This window comes from Indicator indicator, chromosome 15, assembly GCF_027791375.1.
Source record: "Indicator indicator isolate 239-I01 chromosome 15, UM_Iind_1.1, whole genome shotgun sequence".
Taxonomy (NCBI): domain Eukaryota; kingdom Metazoa; phylum Chordata; class Aves; order Piciformes; family Indicatoridae; genus Indicator; species Indicator indicator.
The window spans coordinates 18,493,696-18,506,285 of NC_072024.1; the positions used below are offsets into that span (position 1 = coordinate 18,493,696).

At 59.9% G+C, this 12,590-nt stretch overlaps 2 protein-coding genes across 2 annotated transcripts; both read right to left on the reverse strand.

Moving 5' to 3' along the window:
• Positions 1 to 1,629: 1,629 nt before the first annotated feature.
• On the reverse strand, positions 1,630 to 6,357 carry TUSC2 (tumor suppressor 2, mitochondrial calcium regulator). The gene is made up of 3 exons (XM_054387291.1): positions 6,206 to 6,357; positions 5,793 to 5,913; positions 1,630 to 4,204 (listed from the first exon to the last, which is right to left on the reverse strand). The coding sequence occupies exons 1-3, from the start codon at positions 6,355 to 6,357 to the stop codon at positions 4,139 to 4,141; spliced, it is 339 nt and encodes a 112-aa protein (XP_054243266.1). The 3' UTR covers positions 1,630 to 4,138.
• Positions 6,358 to 6,927: 570 nt separating this feature from the next.
• On the reverse strand, positions 6,928 to 11,967 carry RASSF1 (Ras association domain family member 1). The gene is made up of 6 exons (XM_054387288.1): positions 11,706 to 11,967; positions 10,712 to 10,830; positions 8,380 to 8,484; positions 8,006 to 8,300; positions 7,181 to 7,296; positions 6,928 to 7,074 (listed from the first exon to the last, which is right to left on the reverse strand). Exons 1-6 carry the CDS (start codon positions 11,965 to 11,967, stop codon positions 6,928 to 6,930), a joined length of 1,044 nt encoding a protein of 347 aa, XP_054243263.1.
• Between the last annotated feature and the right edge of the window lie 623 nt (positions 11,968 to 12,590).

Here is a 12,590-nt window from a genome sequence, read left to right on the forward strand (position 1 = left end):
CTGGGGTGGCCCCAGGGAACACAGAAATGCTCACAGAGCTAGCAAGCCACAGTCGCCACCTTATATAATCTCTCCAAGACACAATGTCCCACACAACCACCAGTCACCCTTGAGGCCACCATGATCCACCCCTTCAGCGGTTGGGACCCTAGCAGATCAATGGGCAAAAGTCCCAGAACCTCATTCCCCTCAAACCAAAGCGCTGGCAGGACACACCACACTGCTCATTACAGCCTTCGTCAGCGGCTCATTTCCGAGCCAGCTTGCGTGAAGGAAATGATGAGAGGTGTCCGTGGCTGCAGGAAAACATTTGCAAGGTTGCCGGGGGCAGGATGCAGGGTGCAAAGTGAGATCACACTCATCCCACGGACAGCCAGTCCTGCTCAGGGGACAGGCAGCATCCCAACACGAGATCACATTGGGTTCAAGAAAGTCAGGCCCCAGTGATTAATGAGACACTGATCTGGCCACTGATTTGGCAGGGCAGGCACTGAAGGGGCAGACAAGCAGATCCTCCCTGCTGCAGGGATCACAGAGAGATGGGAAGAGCTTGGCTTGAGGCTGGGCTGCCCAGGACACCCACGTGCACACTCAATGTCTTGAGCACAAGCCCTATGAGGAGAGGTTGAGCGAGCTGGGGTTATTTAGCCTGGAGGAGGCTCAGGGGAGACCTTATTGCTCTCTACAACTACCTGAAAGGAGGTTCTAGACAGGTGGGGGTTGGTCTCTTCTCCCAGGCAACCAGCACCAGAACAAGAGGACACAGTCCCAAGCTGTGCCAGAGGAAGTTTAGGCTGGAGGTGAGGAGGAAGTTCTTTACAGAAAGAGTAATTGGCCAGTGGAATGGGCTGCCCAGGGAGGTGGTGGAGTCACCATCGCTGGAAGTGTTCAGAAAAAGATTGGATGTGGCACTCGGAGCCATGGTTTAGTTGCCATGAGGTGTTAGGTTGGACTTGATGATCTCTGATGTCTTTTCCAACCTGGTTGATTCTGTGATTCTGTGCCTTGCTTCCTCCTGGGTCCCTCAAGACCTCCATCAGGGGAGGAAGCAGCACCAGAACACAAAAATGGCATATATTTCTATCAATATATTTTAGTTAAATATTTAGAGGATGTCACAGCAACTATGAGCAGAGGCACAGCCTGACAAAGCCACCAACTCCTGCCAGCACCATGTGCCGAATTGGAGCACCTGGAAATGGCTGTGTTTCACAGCTCCTCCATCACCAGTTCAGACATGCTTGTAAAAACACAGGGGGCTTGAAGTGCCATTGGCAAAGGTACTGGTACAGCAAAGCCCACACTCCCCTCAGCCCTGCAGCATCTCCTTCCTCCACCCACAGCCCACCACAGGCACAGCTGCTTGCTCACTCACCCTCCCCAGTAAATCAGCTCTTGGACTTGTGAGCTCTACAAATAATTTTATTGAAATTTAACAAAAGTGGACAGATGCACTGGGAGGAAGGACCATAAATAGTGTACATTTCCCAAAGCCATGGGTCCTACCCACACACTAGAGGAGCAAAGAGCTTAGTGTCGGTGAGCATGGTTTGGCTACACATCCACACAGGAAAGCACAACATCACACAGGAGTAGTAAAAAAAAAAAAAAAAAAAAATCAAGTGTTGGTTTGTTTTTTTTTTTTGCTTGCTCCAACACCACAGTGGACACAGACACTATTTACAGCAACCTTCACATTTAAAGATCCTTCTAGGTGCCCCCCAGGCCCTACTGCTGCAGGAGGGCTGGGGGCTGGCAGAGGGGGAGCGGGTCTGGGGCTGACTGCTCAGGAACCAGCCTGGGAAGAAGCTGGGCAGGACAAAGTGTGTTGGCCACCTGTGCAGGTTTGCTGCCACTCCAGTGACAGTGGGAGAAGGTGTATTTTTTTGAGGGAAGCATGTTTGATGCCCTGTGGCATCAGCTGCCCCACGCTAGGCAGCCTGTGAGGAAGGACAAAAACATCCTGGCTAAGCTGGTCTTGGTCTCTGCCCCACCAGTGTTTGGGCCCTGCCTTGTCAGATTTTTGGCTGGCAGCCAGGCAAGGGGCTCCCTGCTGGGCCAGACAAACTGTACTGGCCTCATCCCCACTCCTTCTCCACGTTCTCCAGCACATGAGGCAGGTCTGGGCGCAGCTTCTTGCGCCTTCAGAGAGCAGCAGGGTAAAGTGGTGCAGGCAACCTGGCCAAAGCTTTCTCTCCTCTTCCTGGTGACAGCAGCTCCTGCTCTCTTGTGGAGCCCCAGGGACATCTTTTCCAGGGAGATGTGGCCCAGGGGACACTCAAGAGCAGGTGGTGTGAATAAGAAACACTTCAGTGGGGGATTGTTTTAAGACAAGACTCTTTCAAGCAAGCAGGATGCAGAACAAAAGACGTTGAAAGATGTGCCCAGCATCACAGTGTAGACAAACTCCCTGACAAAGCCCTGCCCTCCCATTTCCCTGCCTGGTTGCAGCCAGCACATCCGCTTCACTCTCCCATGCTTCACCCTCTGTGCTTGCTCCTGTCACTGGGAACACTGGGTGGAGGGATGCGGAGGGAAGAGGTGGTAACAGGAAGACAGCAACAGCCACGCCACTGTTATCTCCATGAAGCCAGGAATGTGGCCCCACGCCCAGGCAGCTCTGAGAGGGCGTGGGGATGGATACATCCAAAGTAGACACCGACAGGGCTGGCGGCCAAGTGCCAGCAGCTTAAATTAAAAATCGAGGTAGCAAACATCTGAAGTGCTTAGAAAGTAAGTAAGTTCTGGAACAAAAAAAGAGGAGGAAAGCCAAGCCAGCTGCTGTGGGAAGAAAGCTCAAACCCAGCTTAAAGCCGTGCCCACTGCTTGTCCTCCTCCACCCACCCAGTCTGGGGGCAGACAAGCAGGAAGGTATGGCTTCCAGTGCTGGCAAAGGAGCTGTAAGGGCCAGGCCTTTCCCCACCCCCACAGCAGCTGGCTCGGTGTCCCAGGACCCACAGATAGCGGGGGAAAGTTTTTTGGTGCTGCTGAGGCAACCTAGACCTTCTCAAGTGGGAGGAAAGAGGAGAAAAGAGCAGGACCTTCTGAGATGGAGCAGAAAGCCTCCCTCTAAAGTGCATCACGTTTCTCCTCCTGCTGCCAGCTGGGATGTGGGAGGAACTGTAGTTCACATCACCAGGGAGATTTCCAAGCCAGGCCAGGCACATCAATTGACTGCTTTCAGGGGATGATGAGGGGAAGAGATGATTTCCTTCTTGCTTGGTTCTGTCAAGGCCCACCCCACCGTGAGGTACATTGAGACAGCAGCAGAGGTGAATACATTATAAGGAGATGCCTCGCACAGCAACCTGGCTCCACAGTGAGCAAGGAATGGCGCTCAGCAGGAGCCAGCTTGCTAACAGGTGCAGGAGATCCAACACAGAGTTGGGGACCTTACTGTGCCAGCAGCAGCCATGAACCAAAGAGATGTCCTGTGAGAAGTGGGACTGCAGGCAGCAGCAAAGCCAACCTCCGTAGAGCCAGTATGAACAGGGAAATGCAGACGGAAGAGACAGGTCCAAGACAGGGACATGCGATCTCAATCCCCTTCCCAAGATGACCACAGCAGCCAGCCAGATGTGCTTTGACCCCTCAGCCTGCCCCATTTATCCTCCATCAATGGACACATCCTAGGGAGCATAACATAACACTCGTGCCAAGTGACATGCCACAACGTTGGCTGTATCACCACCAGGCCTAAAGAACCTCAGGGCCCCGGGCAGCGTGTTACTTTGCCCTGGCTCTCCCTGGGCTGCATACCTGAGAAGCAGGGGATTTTCTCTGGTGAGAAGTGCAGGCTTGCTCTCCCTTTAACAGCTTAAACACAGCAGCTCGTGCAGTTCTGGTTACCCATCAAACATTGGCTAGAGGCTACAAAAGGTATTTTAGTCTTCTGACTCAAGCGAGGGTGTTTTTAAGCAGTCGTTGCACAAAGTCACCCATCTCCTGCGAGGAGTGTCAGCCAAGCTCAGCCTGGCCTGCTTCGTACCACCTCACCTCTGGGTGAGGGGAGAGCCACTGTCCGTCCCCACCGTGTGCCCAGAGTCCTCCTTGGGTGGGAACACGATGCAGCCTTGCCTGGTGGGGCTGGGGACAGTGGGGCAGCGCTTCCCACTTGTGGGCAGCAACGTCTGGTGACTCACACCTCATAGATGATCACTGGGAAATCCACATGAATGCGAGGGTGCTCTAGTTTCACTATGCCCTGAAAAAAGAGTCAGAGTGGTGAGCAGAAGAAACCACCACACAACAGCCCCAAGCCCTGTGAGTCACCCCCTATGACAGAGGACACCATGCCCTCAAGGAATAGGAGACCATAAAACCGCAGTGACACCAGGTATGTCTGAACAACATCGCACAAAGCAAAAGCACTTTGCCCTTCGAACTTGTCCCTGGAAAGCAGAGGACAGCACGGCTGGCTGCCACACATGGCAGGTCTGGAGTTCAGCAGGGCGAGAAAGGAGGGAGCTGCTCTGCCAGGCACTGCCTGTGCAGCAGCTGGTGCATGACTAGCAGATATTGGCCGCCTGGGTTTTTCATCTGGCACCTTTCATTCACGGGATTTAAAAGAATGGAAAGAGCTTTCTGAGAGAAAGCAGCCAGGGCAGCTGGTGCACAAGAAAAGCAGCTTTCTATCCAGAGGGGAGGATGCTGAATACACACTCTCTCTACACCAGCTACAGGTGCATTTCCCATGCTCTGTCCAAGCCTTCTCCTGTTACAGCACTAGGAAGACCTGCCAGCAGGTGGGGGGCTGGGAAGGGAAAGGGGAGCAGAAGCTCAGGACTGGGCCTGCACTTACAAAGCCAGATAAAAGTTTGGGCTAACAAAGGGCAATTTAGTGCCAGTACCTGTTCCTTCTGGCTCAGCCTAGCTTTTGAACTAGGTACGTCTCAACCCACATCACTGAGGAGTCAGTCCCACAACCCAAGCCTACCTCTGTGAGAAAGCCATCCTGGGGAATGGTCCCCATAACCACCTGTGTAGCACCAAGGGGTCCCACCCCACTGGGGGCCTGCCTGCCCCTCAGAGCAAACCAACGGTTCACCCCAAGTGCCTGCTAGCACTGTGCCTTTCTGCTTACTTAGGGAAGATTCCTGCTGAATCTCTCTCCAACCCTGTTTTGATTCCTCCTTTTCTCCATTTATGTCCCCAGAAGCTTCCCTACATGCAGGTTATCCTTATCGTGCACTGAAACCCTCAGCTGGTGTCCCAGCCCCTGCCTGGCTTCACCTCAGTTACTTATTTAACAAGGACACTTTTGCACTGAGATGCAAAACTCATAGCTGTCAACATCACTGTCATGACCAAGCAGCTGCAGGGAACATGTGCACTCATGTCAGCAGATGATGAGCTCTGGCTACTGTTCCTGAAGTCAGGGCCTGGCCCTCCACAGCAATGTGACACCAGCTGAGCAGGCACAGCACCCCACACCTCAAGGAAGGTGCATGGCAATGGGACACCACATCTGTGTGTGGCTGCCTGCCACCCTGTGCCCCACAGCAGACAGCTAGCTGAATAATCATCCCCAGCCTGGCAGCTTTGAAAGGCTGGGACACTGCTTCTCTCTGGAAAGGGGGGTTGAAGGACATCACCAGCTCTCCCTCTCCTGCCACTGCCTTACTAGGTGACATGGGTGCAAGTCGGGACACACAGAGGCAGAAGCTCGGGATGGAGCAGAAAGACTCCCCAAGGGAGAAGACCCATATGCAGAAACTCCTGCAAAGCTGCGATTTCAGCTGTCGCTATAGCACTCTGGCACTCCCTCCCTCCAACCCTTCTCCAGATGTTACCTGAGGTATCAGGTTCTTGTGGATCCTCTTCAGCTTGGCGCGCTTCCTCCCATTCTTAGTAACGATTGTCTCCTCGTAAAACTCGTGGGCGAGATCCCCATCCTCATCGTAATACATGGAGCTACCGAAAGGAGGGCGAAGGCGGCGAGGTTAAAAGCCTGCCGATAGCTGCCGCGGTCCAGCGCCCCAAGCAGGGGCGGGAGCTGTGGTGGGCCGGCACCTCTAGCCTTGTGAAGGCTGAAGCGGCCACCCGCTGCCGAGGACTGCCCCCTCTCGATCCCCGACCCTTCGCGGAAGGCCACGGCCTGTTCTTCCAGCCACGCTGATGCTGCCGTAGGCCCGGGTCGCGCAGTTCCGCCCCGGCGCCCAAGACAACCGCCTCCCCTCTCCCTCGCCCCTGCTCGGCTTCTCACCCGCGACGTGTGAAGACGAAAGGGGTGGCAGCGCGTGCGGCCCGCGCCCGAGTCAGGGCCTGCTGCCCGCCGGGGCCCTCGGCGCCGCCGCCGCCCGCCGCCGGGGAGGCAAAGGGCCACAGACCCCGCGACTTGGAGCCGCTAGTGCCCATGGCGGCGGCGGGGGGCGGCGGGTACGGGACTGGGGCGGGAGTGGCCCGAAAGCGGCCCGGACCCGCCGGTGACACCGACCGAGCGCCGCCCTGCGTGCGCCGCTGCGCTGCCGCACTTCCGGCGCCCGCGTGCCCCCGGCACGTGACCAAGACAGGAGGAGCTGAACGCGCCACATGAGAGCGGCCAGCATGTTTCCCAGCCTGCCGTCGGTCGGAACCCCGAGGTCACAGGTTCGAGCACCGCTGCTACAGCTCACCACATCCCGATGGCACGGAGTGGGTGTCCTCGTGTCCCTTCCCACCCCAACCGTCCCCCGGGCTCCCCCGCCAAGGACACACCGCAGGTCGAGCCTCGTCACCGTGATGCCTTTATTGGTGCTGGACGTCCTGCTTCCCTCTGGGGCCACCCACTCCTCGGTGGATCCCCGCTCCCTGGGCCAGCCCCATGGAGGCTGCGACAGCCCAGTGGGTACCAGGGTGCCCCATTCCTCCCTCCCCTCCCTGGTGCCCTCACCCGCCGGCAGGTAAGGGTCCCTGCGTAGTGTCTGGCCATGGACACGGTCAGCGCGATCACCCCGGCGTGTGCGTGGCCAACGCTTCCTGCATCTTCTGGCGGCAGCGAGCGTAACGGTGCCGCAGCCGGCGCACGTGTTCCTCCTCCTCCCGCTGCAGGATGCGCAGGAAGTTGTGCAGCTCCGGCAGCGTGAAGGCATCCCACTGTGGACACACGGGCTGCCGTCTCAGCCGGGACTTGGCGTCTCGCCCTCGAAGCCACGCCCCGTAGGGGTGCAAGTATCGGTCCCCTCCCCTTCCTCATACTCACATTCACCTCCCCGGTCTCGTTCTCCTTCAGGACAAAGCTCAGCACCTTCTCGCTGGGGCCGGCCAGCAGCCGCAGCCGCAGGGGCTGCTCCTCGTCAGACAGCTTCCTCAGGTACACTGCAACAGTGGTCATGCATTACATGGGGGATAACACTACGAGAACATCACCACCATGGGGACAGTGCCGCTATAGGGACATCACTGCAATGGGGGACACTGCTCCTACAAGGATGCTGCTATCGTGAGGATGCTGCCGCTGTGGGCACATTCCACCATGGGGAACACTGCAGTTGCGGGAGACATGCCCATGGTGACATGGGACACTGCTGGCCACAGGAGCCATTGCTGCTACAGGGGGCACTGCTCCCACAGACAATAGGAACACCACCATCCAAGGGGGTTACCACCATAACGGGCATGTTGCCACCACAAGGACACTGCTGTTTAGTGAAAGCTGCCACTGTAACGACACCACTGCAAGGGAGGACACTGCTACCATGGGGTACACCACTGACATGAGGAATGCTGCCACCATGGGGACACCATCACCATGGGCAACACTACTGCCACAAGGATGCTGCCACTACAGGGGACACTACTGCAAGTGAGGGAAGCTGTCACCATGGCGACACCACCACCAGAGAGAAGCTGGTACTATAGAGACGTAACTGCCAGGGAGGACACCACCACCATAGGGGACACCACCGCCATGGGGTTATTGCCACCATGGGCCCTCTTCCGCCAAGGGGTCGTGGGGATGCCATGGTTATTGCCATGATGGGGACATGGCCACCAGTATGGGAACAGGGTTCTCCCAGAGCGCTACCTTGTTCATCCTTCTCGGACCTCTCGAAGAGGGCGAACTTGTGGGGGTTGTCCACAACTGTGAACTTGCGGAGGAGGGCATCAATGACCTCACTGGCACGGGTGTGCGAGAGGATGTGCAGGTGCTTGACAGTCCCCTTGGGCAGGTAGAAGGACGTGCGTCGCTTCACCCCCTGGGTGCATGGCCCTGGGCGCCCTGCCTGTACGGAGGGGACTCTCTTGGTAGCTGGCACAGACACAGGGCGCACCAGCTTCAGATGCACCTTGATGAAGCCGGTGTAGGAGCCGTCCTTGTTCTGAGAGACACCAATGGAGGGATGAGTGGGACCAGGGCAGGGCACCATGACTCTCCCTGGCCCTGCACCAGCCCCATACCAGGCTCATGAATAGGTTGCTGTTGATCTGGCTGTTGTACTCTTTGATCCGCTGCTCCACCTGCGCCTGGTCCAGCTCTGTCTTCTCCCACTCACTGGGCTCATCCTGCATGACAGCAGCTGGGCTGAGTGGTATGGCAGGCAGAGGAAACCCTTTGCCTGCCCCAGCATCCTGCCACCCCCCAGCCTGCCCCAAAACACCAGCTGACACACACACGGGTGGGCGGTTGCATGGAGTTGCATCAGCCTGGCTGGCGCTGAGCTGGACCGTGCTTCAGAAGCATGGCTGAGCTCACTGCAGCCTCAGCCCTGCTCTGGGGACACCAGCACTGGCCATTCCCCCAGCCCTCATCCCTGGGGCTGCAGGAACGGGTGAATCCACTGCAAGGACACCCTGGGGCCAGGCATCCCCTCGTGGCACCCCAGATCAGAGAGGTGTCCCTAAGGCAGAGTGACGGCAGCCACCAGCCTGGCACCAGGGTGTCAGGGCAGGCTGGGTGCCTGCAGGGATGCCCTGAAATTGAGGCAGGAGAGCTGGGGGTGGAGCCTGCTTATGCTGCCAGCACCCCACTTCAAAGTGGTGGTCCCACACAAGGGGGACCCAGATGTCTTGGCTTAGCATCCCTGTCACTGGCACCCACGGATAGTATTTACATGGGGTGGGAGAGCAGCTGCATAGAGCTGCATGTGTTCTTATGGAGCCATGGGGCTTGGGAGCACCCAAAACAACAGCCACTCCATAGCATGTGGGCACTACTGGCCCCTGATGGGGTCCCTATGGAATGGGGACAACTGTGATGCTGCCTAGAGTGAGGGTAGCCCCACACCCCCAGGCACTGTCCACTGCCCCCTCTGGGAGCAACTCCAGCCCTGTGAACCCATGGGGTGGCTATGCTAGGCAGCAAAGCCCTGCTTGCCCCAGTGTGCCATAGTGTGACATCCAACCACACAGGGACACCCTGCCCCACGGCAGGGCTGTGCTCACCCCGACACTTGCCCTGTAGCAAGGCCATGCTCAGCCCCCACACTCACGCTGCAGCAGGGTCATGCTTGGCCCCAGTCTGGCCCCACAGCAGGACCGTGCTCACCTCCGAGACAGGACCGCCCGCACCCCGTTTTCCCCACGGCAAGGTGACAACTGGTCTCGCACCCAGCCCTGACGGGGGTACGTCCCCCCCGGCTGATGTCACCCTGCCCCCCCATTACGTCACGGCCGGCGTCCCAGGACAGACCTGTCGGCGACGCGGGCGGCGGCCGAGGGAGGTGCGGGCGGTGTAGAAGAGCTCGGGCTCGGAGTCGGAGTCCTCCTGGCTGCAGTAGCCGCTGCTGGCCGTGCTGCCCCCCGTACCCCCCGCGCCGCCCCGCCGCAGAGCCAGCGCCGCCCCACCACAGCTCCCAGCCCCGCCGCTCCTCGCCCCGGCCACGGGGACAGGCACGGGCACGGCGATGGCCACGGCTCGCCCCGCCCGCCCCACGGCCCCGCGGGCACACGGGCACACCCGGCTCCGCGCCAGCCCGGCCGGCCCCCGAGATGGGGCTCGGCTCAGCCCGCTCCCGGCTCGACTCAGCGCGCTCCCAGTCCCTATCCTGGCTCGGTTCAGCGCGGTCCTTGTCCTGGCTCGGCTCAGCGCGGCCCCAGTCCCTATCCTGGCTCGGCTCAGCGCGGTCCTTGTCCCGGCTTGGCTCTGCCTGGTCTCTATCGCCGTCCGGTCCCGATTCAGCTTAACCCGGTCCCTATCGTGGTCCTTGTCCCGATCCCGGCTCGGTTCCGCCCAGTCCCTATTACAGTCCTGCTCCGATCCCGGCTCAGCGCGGTCCCCACGCCCGCTCCCAGCCCAGTCCGGCCCCGCCCCGGTCGTGGGGCTGACGCGGGCCGGGGGCGGCGCGGCGCGGCCGCGCTTCCGGCGGTGATTTCATCTGCGCCCGGAGTCTGCCGCTTTGACCCGCCTGAGCATCGGCAAGGCCTGGAGAAGCACGGCACAGCATGGCCCAGCATAGCATGGATATGGCGTGGCGTGGCCCGGCACAGACCAGTACGGTTCGGTACAGCCTGGCACAGCATGGTTCAGCACAGTCTGGCAGGACACAGCACAGCAAAGCCCAGCACGGCTTGGCACAGCCTGGCATGGCACAGCAACAACCAGTCTGGCATGGCATAGCCTCAATCAGCTCAGCATGGTTTGGCACAGCCCACCCCTGCCTAGCCTGGCACAGCATGGGTTGGTACAGTGTGGCACAGCCTGAAATGACATGGTCTCACATGGTACAGCACAGAATAGCCACCTCCCCCCCCACCACACACCCCTTCCTCACAGACATGAGCCAGGCCCTACCACATTGGTGTCCTCCAGTGCCTGCTCAGTGCCATCGTCCTCATCACCAGTTCCCAGAGGGCCACTGCAGTCCAGTCGCACCAAGGCCCGGCACCGATAGTGGCAGGTGAAGCTGCAGTCTGGGGACAGGGATAGGACCAGTATCACCACTGGGGCCCTGGGTGTCAAGGTCAGTGGATGTGCTGGGGAGGGTACTGGTGGGGCAAGGACTGGCATGTGATGCCTAGTGCTGGCTGCCTGCCCACACTATGCCAGTGCCATGGGGCCATGCAAGCAGCATCTATGTGGACATGGTGCTGTGCCAAGCTGCTGGCTGGTACTGCATTGCCCATGTTCCCCAGCTGGGATGCCCAGTGCCCAGTACTGGGATGCCCAGTGGCCAGAGTGGGTGCCTAGTGCTGGGATGCCTGGTGCGGTTACCCAGCACAGGAACATGAGGTTGAGGTATTCACTGTGGCTCTGCCCAGTGCCCAAGTTTCTGCTGCCTAATGGCAGTGCTTGGTGCCCAGAGGCACAGTGTCTGGTGCAGGTGCCTGGTCTAAGGATTCCCAGAACTCAGCTGGGGTGTCCAGTTCTAGGATGCTTGGTGCCCAGCGAAGGTAATTGGTGCTGAGATGCTCATGCCCACAGCTCATGCCTAGTACTAGGATGCTCAGAGCCTGTTTTGCATGCCTGGTGCTCGGACACGTGGTACTTGGTGCAGGGGTCCAGTACCAGGATGCTCAGTGCCTGGTATGGGTGCATGGCACCAGGATAGCCATGCCCAGTGGTGGGACACACAGTGCCCAGTGGGGATGCACACTACCAGGATGGCTGGTGTCCAGTAAGGGTGCCCAGTGGTAGGATGCCTGGTGGGGTTGCCCAGCGGTAGGATGCCTGGTGGGGTTGCCCAGCGATGGGATACCCAGCGCCCAGTAGTAGGGATGCCAGGCTGGGGGATGCTCGGTGCGCTATGGGGGTACCCGGTGGAGGGGGCTCGGGGCGCGGTACTCACGGCAGCACTGGAGACTCTTCCTACCGCCGCCCCAGATGAAGTCTCCGCAGAGGTCGCACCAGGTGTGGAGCCCGCGGCGGCGGGGCTCAAAGCGGTGCCCGGCGCCCGGCGCTGCCGTGAGCCGCGGATCGGGTTGAGCTCCAGAGCCGAGGGCAGGGCCGGGCCGGCGAGCCGGGCTGATGCGCAACGCATTGGTCCGTTCCAAGCGGCCCCGGCCCGGCCGCGGCTCCGGCTGCAGATTCCGCAGTTCGATGAGCTCCATGGCTCGCCGGCCGCGGGCGTTGCGCGACGGCCGGGCGGGGGCCGGCACCAGCGATGGGGGCCGGGGCGGGACCGGGAGGGGCCGCCCCGTCCGGGCACCGCGGGGGAAACTGAGGCAGGAGCGGGAGCAGAGCCCTAGGGTCCTGGCCGTCAGCCCCGCTCCTAGAAACCCCGTCGGGGAGGGCTGGAGGCGGGGGTTAGGCTCCGGGAGAGGGGGTAGCCCGCTCCGGGAGAAGGGGTAGCCCGCTCCGGGAGCACCTCTCACGGGACCGGGGCAAGCCACGCTCCGCGCCTCACTTCCCCGCTGAAGGGGGCTGGGGAACAGCAGCCAAAGCTGCCGCCGGGAGCTGCAGCCTCGGCTGCTCCACCGGCCCGAGTGGTTTCCTGCCCGTTGTCGTGGCTCCTGCAGCCGCAGCGCTGGTGTAAAGCCTGTCTTGGGGTGTGTGTAGCGGGGCGTGCCCCGGGCACCCCATCAGACTCGGAGATGGACGGCGGTGAGGGCACCGTTAACCATCCCCAGCCGTGCTCAGACCAAGGCTGCAGCCCTCTAGCAGTGGCTGCAGTATGGAGCAGGTGGGGATGCACCTAAGGCACAGGCAGCAGTCAACCTGCAGAGAGCTGCTG

What these genes read in the sequence shown, in the direction of transcription:
- RASSF1 (XM_054387288.1), bottom strand. Translation starts at nt 11,967, where the DNA reads ATGGAGCTCATCGAACTGCGGAATCTGCAGCCGGAGCCGCGGCCGGGC. An exon ending in GCAACCTATTCATGAGCCTG is followed by an intron (nt 8,301 to 8,379) that starts GTATGGGGCTGG and finishes GGTGTCTCTCAG; the next exon opens with AACAAGGACGGCTCCTACAC. An exon ending in ACGAGACCGGGGAGGTGAAT is followed by an intron (nt 7,075 to 7,180) that starts GTGAGTATGAGG and finishes GTGTGTCCACAG; the next exon opens with TGGGATGCCTTCACGCTGCC.
- TUSC2 (XM_054387291.1), bottom strand. Translation starts at nt 6,357, where the DNA reads ATGGGCACTAGCGGCTCCAAGTCGCGGGGTCTGTGGCCCTTTGCCTCC. An exon ending in TTCGTCTTCACACGTCGCGG is followed by an intron (nt 5,914 to 6,205) that starts GTGAGAAGCCGA and finishes TCCTTTCGGTAG; the next exon opens with CTCCATGTATTACGATGAGG. An exon ending in ACAAGAACCTGATACCTCAG is followed by an intron (nt 4,205 to 5,792) that starts GTAACATCTGGA and finishes CTCTTTTTTCAG; the next exon opens with GGCATAGTGAAACTAGAGCA.